This window comes from Acipenser ruthenus, chromosome 10 (genome assembly GCF_902713425.1).
Source record: "Acipenser ruthenus chromosome 10, fAciRut3.2 maternal haplotype, whole genome shotgun sequence".
NCBI classification, from domain to species: Eukaryota; Metazoa; Chordata; class Actinopteri; order Acipenseriformes; family Acipenseridae; genus Acipenser; species Acipenser ruthenus.
In genome coordinates this window covers 36,950,856-36,968,365 of record NC_081198.1, presented here as the reverse complement: position 1 = coordinate 36,968,365, position 17,510 = coordinate 36,950,856, and the positions used below count along the sequence as shown (strand labels likewise).

The following is a 17,510-nucleotide window of genomic DNA, read 5'->3' as shown; positions in this document are numbered from 1 at the left end:
CCTGTACATGGACAGGAAATCATATACTGTACAGGTCATAGATGTAATCTCATCTGAATTACAAACACTTGTTATAAAGCATTTAACCAAGTTACAATGAGCTTCGAGGCATTTAAATGAAAAAAAAAAAAATACTGTAATTACTTTTTTATTTTTTTTTAGAACTTTGAACACACTCCTGGAAAATATGTATCTCGTTAATGTTTTTTCATTGATATTATTTTTGAAAGCAGTAAATCCTGAGCCGACAAATGAACATGTCTGGCTGCTTACAGGTGTTGAGCATGCAACCACTTAGTTCAGGTGATTGTGAATATATATATATATATATATATATATATATATATATATATATATATATATGCAAATTGCTTTTCTTTTTCTACTGGAGGTTCCTTGAATCTTTGAGCAGTGTTTTTGAGACATATCTTCCTAAGGGCCTCCCTACAAAACTCCTGAGAGGAGTCTACTCCTTCTGCGTTTTGGGATGCTTCCCACAATCCTCTCTAGACAAACTCCTTCAGGAAGAGATATTCAATGAGCTTCTTTTACCAGGTAATTCACTGGCATCTATAGAATTAGAACTTGAGGAAATGCATGAATAAGACGACTTAGCTGCCTGGGCCTGTTATTTAAGCTGATAAGAGCTATTTAGATGACGGTATTATAACCACCCTGTATGAATAACAAAAAATGTAGTGCCTCTTAAATTTTGTATTATGTATTTTTTGTATAATTTTGTCTAGTGTTATGTATGATCAGAAGTGATAGAATCACATTCAGATTATATCAATACAGTGTAATCACATTTTCATGCATGTAAAAGAAGAAAATTAATATAACATTTTTCAGAAGTTGTGCCAAATATTTTTCAGAAGAAGCTAGCTATTAATTCTATGAGCAAGAGCAAAGGGTATCTCACACAATCTTATTTTTACAGATCAGAGGACCCACGGAGCCAATGAAAGAGTACTGCACTACATTAATCCCTGCCCAGAGCTGGACTGCTCTGCTACAATTCTGCCAAACCCTCCTCCTCACCAAGAATTGCTTTGAAGCGAAGTCTGGGAGATGAGGTTTGCTAGCAGGGGGTGCTGTTGCAAAATGATTACTTTATAGGTAACTAAAAAAAAAAGCATTACAATACTGGATCTGTATAGAAAATATAGTTTTATTTCACAACTGCTGTATTTGTCTTCTATTTCAGATTTCCAAATCACATTGGACAAAGACAGAAAATTTGTCTTGCAGTGCAGTCCCAGAGTGAGGAAAATATCCAAACTGAAGATTTCCAAAGGTACGTGATTTTATTTAATTTCTTTTAACTTTTGAACATCTACAAATGCAAGAACATCTACAAAATTTCCAAAACCGAAAAAACACCTGATGATTTAGGTTTTTATAATAAAACTTTAAATGTTCGTATTACAAAACAAATGAACAATGTTATTTCTCTAAATATGGAAGTTGGTTTCCAAAAAGATGGTTTTGTTTGCCAGGCTATGATTTAGGTTATACAGTACATGCCATTTGAGTGATGTTTAGTATCCCCCTGCTTCTTAGTTCTGACATTCTTTACTATTGACTGTCTCAGAAACTATCATTCCAAACTTACGTTTTTACATACAGCGGAAGAAGGCCATCTACCATCATCATGCTTATACTGTAACTCTAATTTCTATTTACAGCAACAAAATATTTAAATCTTGGCTGACAAAGTATAGTCAACACCTAACAGTTGTTGTTACTCCAAAAATGCTACATTAGTATTGTTTTTGTTCTTCTAAATTTGAGTTCTTTCATAGTGGCTGTCCTTTGTTCCCCAGTTTCTGCTTTCTGTCTTGGTACCACCCACCCCAAAGGCAAGCTGGCTATGAAGATGCGGCGCCTTACAGCTCTTGGGTATTCCATTGTGTTGGTAAGTCAACAGCAACATCGCACCTTTTATAACACCTTTGGGACAAGTCCCAATGCGCTTAACAAAATACAACAGCTACTAAAAACCACAACTCAAACCCAATTTAACTCTAAATAAAAAATGTAAAAAGGTCTTCCAAACAAACTTGGTGAGTGACTGTGGGCTATATGGAGTTACGAACGCTGGAGGCATTGTAAGAAAATGCTACTTGTAATCTGCAGCAAACCTGCATCATGTGAATGGCAGGAACAAAAATATACGTAATAAAGCAGTTGCAATTCAAGGGTCCCTGTGGAAGAACTTTTTATTTTTGCCAGATTTGCAATGTAGTCTGTTTTAGTTTTTTACAAAAAAAAGTGGTGCAAATACAGGATTGGAGTATACAGTTAGTGAATTTGGCCTAATGTGTTTTGATTAGCGACTGTTTGTTTTTTCACCAGGGCCCCAGCGCAGGAGTTTGAGAAGCTTCAAGAAGATGAGCAAGTCCAGTTTCTGAAAACCAGAGTATTTACAGAACCAGAACCTGCATTGTGTGCTATCAGTCAGGAAACTTGAACAAGAAACGGACTGTTTGATGTTGGGAAAGCCTGCATTGGTGCAGATCAAACAGAAATATGCAGATCGATATGCAGGTTTCGCAAATACTGGTCAGCAATCTGCTTGAGGTTTAAAGGTTACGGTAACTAGGAGTCCAGTGGAATATCAAACAAACAAGTCTGTTTTGACCTGGTTCACATACTACTTGCAGGACTGCTTGACAGCCGTTTCATTTTCCAAAACTTGCTGACATCCTGTTTGAAAAAAAGAAAAAAAAAACTTTTGCTGTTCTGCTTATGAGTAATTTTCCCCTATTCACTGTATAATCAAAAATGAAAACAGACTTGCAGATCTCATGATTGTTTTAAAGTTGTTGAACATCTAAATCTAAACCAGTCAATACGGACAATACCAATCCTGTGTTTTGCTGAAAAATTGTTATACTGTTTTTATACTGTAAAAAAAATAAATAATAATAAGCTCCTATTACAAACTAGTTAAAAACAAAAGAAAAATATACAGTCTTCATTTTAGTTTTATCAAATGTCTTCTAGCATGTACAGTACAGTAAAGTCGTTAACCAGATTGTCAATTAACTGGGCCACTCCATGTATTTTTTTTGTGTTGGATGTTAATTTGGGTTATGCAGGCTCCAAAGGTTCATAACTGTCAGCACTGTGCTTTTAGAGAAAGCATCGTAATGCAGTCTTGCTACTTTCAAGGTGTGGGTTTATAAGCAGAAAATCAGCTAACAAGACTGTTACACCCTCATCAGTCTGCCGGCTTGACGTATTGAAACCTGATACATTCTCATATTTCGGCTTTTCAAAATGTGCAGCTGTTGTACCCTGTTATTAAGTAGCTAGTCTTGAGGTTCACACTGATGATAACTTACTGAAATTAAGATTGATAGAATAAAAAAGATTGCCATATTGGATCCATCTACTTTATAATTGAGCTCCTTCTGCTTTAGAAACTAACAAGACGCCCGTAACATTCACAGAAACATGGATTCGAATTGTTTTGTAAGAAACATTCACTGTATTAACTAAATCTATAAAGAAGGCACCTGGCTCATTTTCACTTGTCTTTTACCAACATAGCTTAAAAGCATGTTAGTAGCGGCTATTATTTAGTTTGGGTGCCAGGTAGGTATAATCAAACCCACCAATAATGGAAATAAATTAAACAACCACCACCAGGACCTAACTGTGAATCAGAAATACAATTCAACAATTAGACCCTGTTGCAGATAGCTTAATATCTGTCTTTTTTTTTTCTTTCTATTTTTTCTGAGCTGCAGTGTAAAAAAAGATAGGCAGATTAGCAATTCTACAGGAAGACTTAGGGGAGTTAAAGGCAAAAGAGCATAGAAATTATATATTTTCACTCTGGAATAAATAAACAGGTCCATAAAGTACACTGCAAAACAGTTGAGATTATTATTATTTTTTTAAGCTATCCTTATTCACATATCATTATCACTCATCAAAACTTTAAGTGTGTGTCAGGGTATTTTACTGTAATTCGATTCAGAAGTATAGACTGTATGACAGGGACAGCAGCAGTGTCACAGTGTCAGAACCTGCTCCATCTGCTCTATGAACCAGGTTTATGCACTGCTTTATAGACACTTCTAAGGTAGGGTCGACAGTAAGGTGGAAGTGGAATTTATTTGAATCCCAGAGTATTGATAAGCGACTGGTGAGAGATTTTTTTGAAAGAAGGGATTTCAGTAACTCTTCAAGTGACAGCACTGCAGCAATATACTGTAGTCCAAATAATTTAATCATTAATTAAAGTTTGTGTATAGTTTCTTATTGTTTTTGTTATTTTTGAAGTTTTAGTTTTGCTTTCCTGGCAAGCTGTTGCCCATGAGTTGATTATAGACCCTGGGAGCACACAATAAAGAATGTGATTTTGTGCCTTTCCTGTATTGGCTTTCTAGATGTTGTTGGAAATGTAAATTACATTATGGCAAGATGTACAAATAACAGTTTTGCCATACAATCTATATTAATATAATGGTTTCCTCTCGATATATAGTGTCACATTTTACACTTTTGAAACCACAAAAGAATGTGACGGTATTGCACCGGTGATTCAAATGAATACAGGAAAATGTGTAATCATGATTATTACATGAACTAGTTTATCTTTCGCTTGAGACAATTACTCATGTCATCACATATTCTTTTAATATTTAACTATTTTCGTTCCAAGAAAGCGGTGTTGAATTTTAACTTTTAACGTCATATAAGCTCATGAAGGAAACCTAATGAGTCTTTATATCCAGTCAAAGTAAAGGTTACAGCTTACATTTTTAAGTGTTTTAGGTATTACGTAGGTCTTCGGTACAGTATATTGTGTGAGTGAGAGAAAAACAGAGCAGCCTACTAATGCAAAAGGATGAGCAAAAAAATAAAATAAATATAATAGTTTCCTTTTCTGTAAGATTTATATGAGAAAGCTTTTGCCAAGAAACACACTAATGTTGTAATTGGCTAAGTGATCACCCTCAAATCATGTATGTAATTATCATGTTATCAAAGTTATTCACTGTATGGCATACATCATGGTTGTCAGAAGCCATATCCACTTAGAATATCTTCTGGTAGCTGTAAACAAGAGATTTTCTAATATTTAAACATGTTTGTACGAACTGTAAGGCACCATTTGCAGAGGTGCTTAAGGGTCCAAGCTATTTGTGGCTGTTTTTTTACTGTTGTTAGATTTGTGTGTACATTTATTGGAAAATAGGTCCTTGTGTCTTCGATGTCGCCATTTCTCTTATTTTGTAAATATTTTGTGTGAAAATGTTTGTTTACTGCACCGAGGTAGGTCTGTCTTCAGCGCAGAGCAACATTCCAAAACACTCGCGTTCAAGGTTATCGCCTAATATGGTCATCTACTGGAAATACACAAGTAGGACTTCATTTTAAAGGTCTGAATCTACTCTTTCCAATGATGCATCGCAAACAGGGCTGTCTCTCACAGTGCCTGAATAAAAAGTTAAAGGGCCAGGTTGCCAGTGGGATATTCAGCATTGGGCGGACCCTAAAAGGTTAATGAAAAACACCTTTATTACTGCTGGAACCTATTTGGATCCAGCTGTAAGCACACATGTCTTCGTCTTTGGGGAGATTTGGGGAATTGTAAGGTGTTCCTTTAGTTGATGGATTCCTTATTTAATGTTATTTTTTATCAAGACATTAGGATACATATTCCAAAAAGTTAATCTTTTTTGTAAGCATAACAGATCTAAATGAATTTACCCTTTATACAGGAATACATTTTAGGAGGGACAATATTAAAAAAAAAAAAAGCTCAACAAATTATTTAGTGTAACTGCTTTGATAATACTTCAGTACTTGTCGCCACCCAAGTACTAAAATCATATATTTTTTTAAAAGGAATCCTCAAGAGAGTAGCCTTTATGTTTTAGTAAATCCCACATCTCCTCTCATGAACGATTTCAGATTGACACTTTGTATTTTCAGTACGTATGGTACCATATGTTCTCGTGCAAAATCTAACGACTGCAACTTTTTGGTTTTATCAAGTTTCATGACAGGTGTAGTCCAGTAAAGATTACAGTTTCACTGCCACGTTGTTTTAACCTCTGGCCATTCCACTGATTCAGATCTTTTTAACATATCCACTGTACTTCATGTTTATAATCCATTCGATCAGAGATCTGATTCCCTTTACATTACTGCTTCAATTTAAAATATATCAGTTTTCTTTTTATTTATTTTTTAATTAACTTCAACTACAGCCAGTAGAGGTGCCATTGATTCATCTTTCAGACATGTACTGTAGGAAATCAATCAGTAACCTGATGGTAATATGATCTTAACCTACTATAAACAGTTACTTAAGGTCAACAGTGTAGAGTAGGTATAAACAGTGTGTCTGATTCCAAATTCAATGTCAACTTAATTGTTCCTTAAAATTACATTAAAAAGGTGACAGTAATTTGAAGTCACCACACAGGCTGCCTGCCTACTCCTTTTACTGGTGTAAATGTTCTCATACAGTCTGCAGTTTATCATGCTTTTAACCATGTTTATGTCTTGCAGTTACCGTGCTTTATAATGGTTCTTCTAATGCTTTACCATACTTGTGTGCCTCTGCTTTAGCGCGCTTTCATTATGCTTTTACTGCGGCAGTACAGTATACATTTATAAAGGATATTATGGAAGTTCAAATCAAGGACCAGATTTTGGTTAAGGAATGAACGTATCTTGAGGACATCATATTTGAAAAAGTTTTTCAATGATTCTTGGTGTTACATCTCCCACCCGACCTGTGAGGACGCTGTGTAAAAGGAACAGAGTACCCTTAACTAAATGGCATGACAATTTATTCCTTAGGGTAGATGGAAGTCGTCATTTAGGAAGGGGGCGGAGCTACGGTACCCAAACTCAATGACTCGGATGGGAAACGGCGTGGGATCCGAGGATTGGAGGAGCGGATGCACTCGTTAACCTAGGGGTCATGAGCGAGGGTATAAATAGGAATCGTAGTGTAAATGATCTGTTCCTTGGTAAATGGTTAGTTCTTCAAACCTACAAGGAGTCTGTGTTGAAGTATCGTGAACCGTGAGTATTGTCTTGTGTTTGTTAACTGTTGTCTGTTTTTTAATAGACTACCAGTTGCACAATCCAGAGCTGTAGCGAAAGCCAGCATAAACCCGGACATCACTTTCACCCCTGCATTTCACAGAGAACTGTAATACACCACTAGCACTTATTCACTATCACTAAGAACTGTGTTTGTGTTTTGTGTTTAGTGTAGGTGTGTAAAACTGGACTTTTGGTTGCGGGTCAGACACAGTGATTTACAAATACCGAGTGATACTCGCCGCTGTAGCACTCCATCATTATTATTTACAGGTGTTCGCCATAAGGCTCTGGACATTGTTCAATAAATCAATAAACAGCCTTGCATCTGGAAATCATTGTCTGTTTGTTTTGTATCCACTCTGCACTGCACGCACCTGTATTCACTCACCACTTTGCCACATACCCATATAGATATTTATGGCTGATATTTTTGGTTATTTTACATTTGTCAAATAAATAGCTATGGGAAACTCACAAAAGAAAACAAGAACTGGTAAAATATATGTATGTATCGCTCTGTATTTATTATTTTTGTGAAATGCAAATTGCTATAAATTACATTGCAAAATAAAATAAATAAAAAGAGAACAGCACACAGGACAATGCTTTGTTTAAACATCATAGCCTTCAATCTGCAATAATGCCCTTGCATTATTTTAGACAGAATTAATAAAATATGAATGAATCTTGAAGTGAGTTTCCAGTATAGCAGTTGTTGACTTTTACCTAGTTTGTAATATGTGTTATGCACTTCAATCACATTGACTGTGGTCTTAAGGCAGGATTTCGTGAGACGCACAGATGCACAGGCACATTCTGCTTGTATGTTGTGAACAGGAACAGGTTTCTGGAACTACTCCTTGATCAGACAGGACTGTTCGGGCCCACCACTTGGGTTGACAGGATTTCGCCAAATCAGATTGCCTAGGTCTCTGCAATCTGTTAAGTCTCACAAAATTATGGTTTTAGTTCAGGTTAAAGTGTGTGAGCGTGTACTTTACTAAGTGGAAACAAATCTGAATGTTCTGAGAGGATATACAGGTTATGCCAGGTTGAAACATTAAAATAACTTCCCAAGGAAAAGTAATCTGTGCAGTAATGTTTGTTTTTTGCTTTCACTACTACCCTCAAGTGCGTATATTATTTAAATGAGCATGAGGCAGGAGTTTGTGCAATCAGACCTCTTTAAAATAATGTCTTCCTCCCCTATAGCTGCCTGAACAATTCCCAATGGTAAACCTACAGAGTCAGGTGAGACTTGGTCATGCTGTGGTTAGTGCAATTAGTTAAGAGTTGATTTTGCAGGGGTGTTATTGTTGGCACCTGGTCATTTCAATAACATACCTAAACAAGGATAGTTCTGAAATCCAGAACCAATTGCAGGACTGAGTTTCTAACCCTGGCATTGTTGTGTAGATGTATAATTGTGTTAACTGAATGAGCTCAGTTAGATCTAATGGAAGTGAAGCATTGTAATACAGTAATGAGATGAATTCCTGCCATGTTGTGTTGAAACTCAACCATATGTATCGGTGAGACACTTGGTTTAAAATGACCTGATGCAGGTGGTGTAAACAGCTTGTGTCTTGGCATTCGTCCCATGCTTAATTAAAAGCAGGAAGGGAAATAAGGCTCCCATTGAATAACAGTTTGATCCATTCCTGAGTTTGTTACCTATACAATCAAGCTCATAGTAAGACCTGGAATGGGTGAAAATGCTATGCAATAGGAGTCTTATTGCCATCCCTGAAAATAATTAAATATTGCAATTATAATATTGTAGATCATCCCGTACCAAGGAAAATGTGTGCACTCATTGCATTAGTGTAACAATGATTTTAAAGTGTGACCACATTATTACTGTATACTACTGTCGTGTCATATTCATTTTCAGGTATCATTTTCCAACGAAATGTGTACCTCAATATACCTATAGTTATACCTCTGTAATATCCTATAGTTTTTTGTATCTATTAAATCTATTATTTTAGATATTAAAACACTTCTTACTGTACAGTAGCAAACATTTTCTTTTCAGCTTAAGCACCAATGTGGAGTAGTGGTTAGGGCTCTGGACTTTTGACTGGAGGGTCGTGGGTTCAATCTCAGGTGGAGGACCCTTGAGCAAGGTACTTTATCTAGATTGCTCCAGTAAAAACCCAACTGTATAAATGGGTAATTGTATGTAAAAAATAATGTGATATCTTGTAACATTTGTAAGTCGCCCTGACAAGGGCGTCTGCTAAGAAATAAATAATAATTTACACAGACCCCACAGTTCTTCCCCCTGAGGTAACTTTGATTTAGGAGCTTCAAATTGCATGAAATGTGTCTTTGCTTAGCAAACCAAGAACCCACTTCCCCAAACACACACAGATCACAGTTTGTTCGCAAATAGACCTGTCTGTTGCGGTACAATTTAGATTAAAAAAAAGGAAGGCCGTACAAACCACTAAGCCTTGTTGTTTTTCATCAGTTATAGAGAAAGTAGTCTAACACTTACACATGCATTTTTTTATTATGTAACCATGATATAACCATTTTTTTTTTACAATAATGGCACATTTCAGCAAATATAAACACAAATACAATAACACATATAAAATACAATCAGTAATGATCTAGCAGGATTTAAAATAGCTTAAAGTGAGCAAAACGGTTTTAAAGGGGAGGCTTTAGGAGCTTCAGTCTTTCCCTATAATAAAGTTCTCCATATAGCAAAATCGCTGAATGAAACTGGCGGAATGTTGTCAGTTTTAACCAACACATTGCATTTTTGTCGGTCAGTCTGTCTGACAGAAGCAGTGGGGTGTGTTTGTACAACAACATCTGCTGTGTATATTTTGCCCATCATAATTGTTAGCAGCAAAAACTTTGATTTTATTTTGCTCAGCCTCCTTCTAATATTATGGTTTGAACATACAGTGCATGGGCATGAGCCATGGGAGGTAGCTGAATAGCGACAGTGCCTCTCGTTCATGACAGTATAGAAGATTGTCTTGGTACTAACAGTAATATCACTGTGATAACAGTCAAGCGAGTTCTTGGCTCAAAGTGGGAGAAACATAATCATTTTCACAATTTAATGTCAAAATTCTTGTTTACTACAATGCATTTGCTCTGCTGTTATGAAGCTTCTTCTTTCATGTTTTAATTAATACCACAGTATATTATGTAAAACAAAATGCACATGAGTTGACTTCTACAGTTTCATTAAAATAACACTGTATGTGAGGAATAATATAATTAAAAATGGAATTGTTCAGAATTGTGGTTTCTGTCCCTTTCTTTCTTCCTGTTTGTATTTTCTGACAACACTTTCCTCATATCCATGTATTCACTGTTGCTTTCAGGTTCACCCGTGTTTCTTTTCTGAAAAATAGTTTTAAGCATCAGTTTTTGTCCCAGCATTTCTTGGAAACTTAGTTTGCATGTCATGCGTATCACTGACACTGTAGATCTCCAGTGTATAATATCTTTCTGGGCTGTATATCACATGGTAAGATTGCACTAAGATCTATTTGGAATTTATTTTGTATTCATTCAAATCCAATGACCAAATTCCCAGGCGAATCACACTCTTCCAAGTTTAATATTCTGCAACAGAATAAAACTCATGAAAAGTACCGTGTAAGTAAGGTCTATATCTATACATTCTAAACCAATTTAGCACAACTACAGACCTTGCTCGTGTATGCTACAGTAACTGTAACCAGCAGCCACAGTGCAGTTGGTCGTACAGTACTTGGATTGGTACTCACCTTCAAGTGTAAGTAGGTAAGAGTTATGATTATGCAGTACAGCAAGAGAAGCCCATTGACTCCTGCAGTAATCCAGACCACAGGCCAATTAAAGTCGGTATATTCAGGATGTGGAATCTGCGACGTCTCTGAAAGATAAATCAGTTCTTTGTTATATTTTGCTTTCTAATTTCTTGCTTTCATTATGTTTTAGATCATAAAATTATTCTTTGGGTCTGATTTTGTGGGGAGGGGGGGGGGGGTTATATTTTTATTCTTTTCATTTAAATTTAAAAGCAATCAGGCATTGATCCTGTGCATAAACATAGAGAGAAATGCGGTTCTATTTTATAATGCTCCAATAAAATAAAACATTAGCAGATTTCCGTTTAATACACTGTTTTAAAAAGGAAATACATTAATGACAACCACATTAATGAACAGATATTGTATTATACTATTTTCAGGTAAAATACAGTTTAACACTGATTTTTAAAAAAAATCAATTTGGAGAGTGGAAATCATATATTTTTAGGAGGGTCAAAGGACATCTATATATTATTTTATTTTTTTTCCCCCATGTAAAATTATATATATATATATATATATATATATATATATATATATATATATATATATATATATATATAATTTTACATGGAAAAATATAGGAACTTGTTCAAGATCACATTAGGATCTCAACTTTTCAATTTGGTTAATTTTTTTTTATCCATGTCCTCAATTAGCCACCATGGATTACTGGCTAGATTTTCCAAGCACAAAATCTTGTGAGTTATGATTTTTTTTTCTCACTTAAATATATATCATATGGGTCACAATAGAGCTGACAGCATTTGCTCCATTAGAAATCGATGTTTTAGAAAAGAAAAAAAAGAAAGTTCTTACCAGCAACATATACTATGGTCCCTGTCCCCTCAGCATAAACAAAGGGAGGAGGAGATCTTATTTCCACTCTGCAGACATACAGATCTGCATCCGAGACATTGAGCCGTGAGATGGTGAGGGTCACACTGTTGTTGTAACGTTCCATCAGGCAGAGGCTCCCTTTCTTGCTCTCGTTGACTGAAGTCTCACAACTTATTGTATCATTGTGTCTTGCCCGCAGCAGGTAAATCTTTAATTCTACGATCTCTTTGCTGTATTTGTAGTCACATGTCAGTATGGCAAATCCACTGCTGTTGGCAGCAACAAGATGGGGCTGCGTGACCTGAAAGGCTAACATTGAAAAATATGGCCATTTAACACAATGGGGTTCACATGTACCTTTAAGTAACAGCGCACACTGCCTTACAATCTTATTCATGTATTGCCTTTACTAGCTCCTGAGATAATGTATTTCTCCCGACTGCTATGGAAACAGGAGCAATGAAACTTGACAGGTGGACCAATTAATAGGCCACACAACATGCTTGGACTACATGCTTGGCAATGCCTAAAAGTGTAATTGCATTGAATGTTTAATAAAGCAACTGTTGTTTGCTGACTTTCAGGTAGTTTGTTATACTTGTACTTCATAGGTCCTTTTACCTGAAGAGTGACATTCTCTGCACCTCTTCTAGATCTTCTTTACTTATATTAATGCAGCCAAAGACATACTTCGACCCTGAAGACACGGCTGAGATTAAATGACCTAAGAGATGCAAGTCTAACATTAAATGGTTCAGAATCACCACATTATTAGTTGTGAGATATAAATGACTGCACAAGTGACAGTGTTTAGGTCTACAGTTTTAAGATTTAGGTCTATACACTGTCTCTCAATGACTATGCTGCCTTTGAACTGTATTTAAGGAAGAAGCTTCCTGCTATTAAGACTTGAATGCTTGGGACCACTTAAATATGGAACCTCCATACTTATTGGACCCCTGAGCTATTCTAATGGGTTTCTTTGTGTGTGTGTGTGTGTGTGTGTGTGTATCTTTAATATATAAAGAAGAAAGTTTGTCTGTCTGTCTGTTCCTTTATGCATTCATACCCCACAGGAGCCAGTGCAACCAAACTTTGCATGGCCTCCTCTTTCATCCAGGGAAGGTCGAGGGCTATGTTTGGATCCAAAATTTTGACCCCCCGAGCTACTCTATTTAGTAACCCCAATGCTGGATCACTACAGTAGCCATGTATCTCAAATTAAAGAAACCCACAAAACCAAAAAATAAATAAAATGAACTAAAATTTAAAAAAAAATTAAAAATGGCAAAAACCAAAAAAAAAAAAAAGTTTAAAAAAGGGAAAGGGGTCAGAGCGCATTGTGCGACACCCAAAATTGGTAACTTATAGGAAACCATAAGGTCGTGGGTTCAATCCCAGGTAGGGGACACCGCTGCTGTACCCTTGAGCAAGGTACTTTACCTAGATTGCTCCAGTAAAAACCCAACTGTATAAATGGGTAATTGTATGTAAAAATAATGTAATTGTATGTACAAATAATGTGATATCTTGTAACAATTGTAAGTCGCCCTGGATAAGGGCGTCTGCTAAGAAATTAAAAATAATAATAATAATAATAATAATAATAATAATATTGAATTTCCCTGGGCAACGCCGGGTACTTCAGTTAGTATCTATCTACCTATCTATCTATCTATATAAATAAATAACAGCAAATTGCTTTCAACCTTTAAAAAACGTGTTGTCTCAAATGTCTTTATCGCTAATCAGAATAGTACCATAATGATGGTTGGAAGGGATACATGCTGATTATTACTACTGCTGCATTAACAAGTACGTTAGTAACTTACATCCCATATCCTTCTGATATAGGTATTGGTATCATGAAAAAGTAAATTATCATGACCTATATCAACAGCACGTGTCAAAATGGCAGTGACACAGATTCTGATATTGTTCTTACCACGTTTTACAATAAATGGGATAAGCGGTTCTCTATATTGAAAAAGCTAAGTATAACTATGTATACAGATGTACAGGCACCTGCATATCGCTAGATTCTGATATTTCAAACCTTCTTGTAGAGAATGTCACTACCAAGTTTGATCACAATTGGATAAGCAGTTCTCTACTGCACATACAGTATACACTATATGTCTTATTTATTTATTTCTTAGCAGACACCCTTATCCAGGGCGACCTACAATTGTTACAAGATATCACATGATTTTTACATACAATTACTCATTTATACAGTTGGGTTTTTACTGGAGCAATCTAGGTAAAGTACCTTACTCAAGGGTACAGAAGCAGTGTCCCCCACCAGGGATTTAACCCACAACCCTCTGGTCAAGAATCCAGAACCCTAACCACTACTCCACACTGCTGCCCTATAAATGTAAGCCTGGCATATGGACTGCTGGACAGACATCCCTGGTTCTCCCAATAACACGAGTAAGACTTTACCAAGGTAAATCATAATTAGTTTCTCTATTTAAATGTGAAACCCCAACGTGTGGCATACTTATGTCGCCTCCACAGTACCCTCTCAATCGTGACAAGCGTCCCCAAGCAGGGGATAACAATAGTCTCTTCCCTTGAGGTCTGTGACCACATTTACCTGGGTGGGGTTAGGATGTGGGGTAAATCTACTGCACCAGGTAAAGGTATGGACATTATTAAACTGGGTTTACAGAATTGGGTCTCACCATAATACCCAGGTGTTCAAAGACCACAAAGTCTAAACAAACCACTGTCAAAATGAATTAAGAAAATACTTCTTAAAAAAAAAAACTTCTATTTAAAATCACCCACACTCTTTCAGTCACATGCTTTTACAAGGCCCACTGTTTAATTCAGGGTTTGACTATTTTAAGTACTTTTAAGTAGCTTCCTGTAGTGTATGTGTTCCCAGAAAATGCCCATTACATATCTTTACATTTTCTAGGTATTCTATGCATGAAATGCTGTTTTATAGTGCCTTTAAAAATATGATAGAGATATATCACATTCATATATACTGTAATAATAATAATAATAATATGATTCACATTCACTGTATTTCAAATACTAACGGACACTGCTAAACACCAGTTTCAGGATCAAAATTTGTTTTAATGTAGTTTTATTTTAAATCTTTTTTGTTTTTAATTAAATGCTACAGTAGAAATATAATAATATAAATCACAGAAACAACACCGCCTCGTTATCTAGATTAATGTAATAGATACATTGTACACTTTATCTCTGTTCTTGTGACTTGACTGATACTATACAGTACTATATTTTCCCAATCAAGTTTTACCACTCGGACATTATTTATAGACCAAAAACAAATGCTTACCATTCAAATAGCCAATGAAGGTGCAGATGACAAACAGTTTTGGCAGCATGCTCTCTGATTTCAGTGTGGATGAATACCGTCTGCTGTTAGACTTGTTCTGGCACTCTGCGTCATGTTGTGGTTTTTATGTGGGTGGAGACTGATGTAAATAATGCCCCAGCATAGCTATTATATATCGTTTTAGTTGTTATTGCAGCCGAGGCTTTAAATCCATCTTCATACTTATCTGCAAATGTTTTATTATGATGAGTCCGCTCATTATTGTGTTGTTCTTTTTTTTAAAAAAAAATAGTCGTCGCCAATTATTTTACCACGGTTTTCACCCCAATTTAGCATGCCCAATTATTATCTGTATCCAATTTAGCATGCCCAATTATTATCTGTATCGTCGGCTCACCGCTCGCAACCCCCCCGCCGACTCGGGAAACGGAGGCTGGAACACTCGTCCTCCGAAACGTGCTCCTGCCAAGCCGTCATTTTTCGCACTGCAGATCCACAGCAATGCCACCAGACCTATAGTGCCGGAGGACAACACAGATCTGGCGGCTCCACTGCAGAACCACAGGCCTATGTTCAGTTTTTGCTTGGTGTGTTTACTATTTTGTTGTATTTATTACTAGTACACTGGTGACCAAGTGGTAGAACTGATTGACCATCTGAGGAATCTAATTGCATCACCTGTTACCCATTACCTCATTTGATTACTAACTGCCCTATAAAAGGTGTGCTGTGAGCACAGTACAGGCAGACAGCAGGGTAGACTGTGTTGCTGGAGGAACTAGACCAGGAATTGGATGAGATGCACTGACTGCGGGAAGAACCTGGACAAGTTGGACAAAGAGTAGTACTTTTGTTTGAGTGGTGAACCCTGTCTAGTTTGCAGATAATTGCACAGTTTGGGAAGCCAAATTATCATTTAGAGATCTTGAAAAGCACTTCAAGATATCTTAAATTGAATTGCAGATATCTCTAACTTGATTTCAAGATATCTCAAACTGAACAGGAAGTCAATTTGAGATACAACATATTGACTTTACTACTATATAGGACTTGTGAAGTGTGTCAAATAACATTATACTGGTTGTACATAATTATTGTGGTGGTCTGTATATGATGACCTACTGGAGTATTGTTAGAAGCTCAAAATTAGGATACAGTATGTTGCAATGGCACTGCACTGATGGTGGTTTTGTTTTTGTTTGTTACAGCAGGTGCCTGGGCTTTTGGACTGACCCAGTTGGACAGTGATCATGGGGACAGCATTTGGGACTGGGAGAGGCATATAAGGAAAAGGATTGCTGAATCCTCAAGGAAAATTGGCTGGGATCCCATCTGCTTTGTGGTCAAAAATGCTTGCCCTGATTTTGTGTTTTTAGGCTGAAATACTACATGAATAGAGAGGCCTGTCAAGGCACTGGGGTTGATGTAATCTGCCTCATGTCTTCATGAGTAGGTTGATCAAAGGAAATGTAGGCAGGATAGTTAGTCAGAATGAGAAATGCTATGAAGATAAGCTGGAAAACAGTTTGTGGCTTTTTTTTCCAAGAAATCAAGACCTGAATGTGTATTTTGTAACTTTAATAAATCATTGAGATGCTCCACAGTCTCCAGGCCTCTGTCCGTGTGAGGCCTAACGCACAACTTTAAAATAACGCTGACAGGTACTTTTTTAAATTGTGACCTCAATAGCAGTATCTCACATCCTGTTTTGTGAGTTCTTAACATTTTTTTTTTTAACAGATCTGTATACAATAGGCCATTTGGAAGTTTCACTTCAGCGACACTATTTAGAAAAGACAGTATGTTTATTTACTAGGAATCAGCAGTTTAGAGGTGTGGAAGGACAGAATCGCAGCTAAGGCTGATGAGTGTCAGGAAGCAGAGCCAGAGACAAAAGCTTTAGTTTAAAGGTGCTGTTGATCACTTTTAATTAAGAACATACAAAGAAAAAGGCACAAGGGCCAAATAAAAGGTTTAAACACAACTATAATACAAATACGTTTTACTATCAGGCTGGGCATTAGCCTTCACTCACGTTCTCACTGACACAGTCCATCCCCTACCAAAAACTCACCCTCCCACAAAGTATCCCAAATGCCTTTTTATACACCTGGGTCTGGAGCCTAATTAATCATTAATTGTTCAATTATTCACTCCAGCCACGTTCTCATGTGGAGTTGGCAGGGAGTGATGAACTCCTTCCCTGCCATCACAACACATGTGCAGGGCCTCTGGCCTGTCACACGAGGTCATTGTATATGCAAACATGTCTGATGTGTATGTTGTGATTTGAAAGACTCATTAACTGAGCCTGGGTTCTCTGTGCAGCAAACAATGAACCCTGTATACCAAGTTCATCCAGGTCCATGGGATGGTGGCCTTACATTTCATTATTGATGGTGAGACAAATAAATAATAGTCTTCTTGTTGTCTTT

The 17,510-nt window shown here is 36.5% G+C and overlaps 1 protein-coding gene and 1 long non-coding RNA gene across 2 annotated transcripts; one reads left to right on the top strand and one right to left on the bottom strand.

Moving 5' to 3' along the window:
• The first annotated feature begins 434 nt into the window (after positions 1-434).
• Positions 435-3,271, top strand: LOC131738179 (uncharacterized). Its single transcript, XR_009329723.1, has 5 exons — positions 435-555; positions 941-1,119; positions 1,208-1,297; positions 1,827-1,918; positions 2,359-3,271. It is a non-coding gene; the product is annotated as an uncharacterized LOC131738179 (long non-coding RNA).
• Positions 3,272-9,575: 6,304 nt separating this feature from the next.
• Positions 9,576-15,350, bottom strand: LOC117400197 (cytotoxic T-lymphocyte protein 4-like). The gene is made up of 4 exons (XM_033999755.3): positions 15,076-15,350; positions 11,730-12,059; positions 10,845-10,972; positions 9,576-10,455 (listed from the first exon to the last, which is right to left on the bottom strand). The coding sequence occupies exons 1-4, from the start codon at positions 15,122-15,124 to the stop codon at positions 10,330-10,332; spliced, it is 633 nt and encodes a 210-aa protein (XP_033855646.1). The 5' UTR covers positions 15,125-15,350; the 3' UTR covers positions 9,576-10,329.
• Positions 15,351-17,510: the final 2,160 nt, after the last annotated feature.

What these genes read in the sequence shown, in the direction of transcription:
- LOC117400197 (XM_033999755.3), bottom strand. Translation starts at nt 15,124, where the DNA reads ATGCTGCCAAAACTGTTTGTCATCTGCACCTTCATTGGCTATTTGAAT. An exon ending in GACCATAGTATATGTTGCTG is followed by an intron (nt 10,973 to 11,729) that starts GTAAGAACTTTC and finishes TTTATCTTTCAG; the next exon opens with AGACGTCGCAGATTCCACAT. An exon ending in TTACCTACTTACACTTGAAG is followed by an intron (nt 10,456 to 10,844) that starts GTGAGTACCAAT and finishes ACTATTTTTCAG; the next exon opens with AAAAGAAACACGGGTGAACC.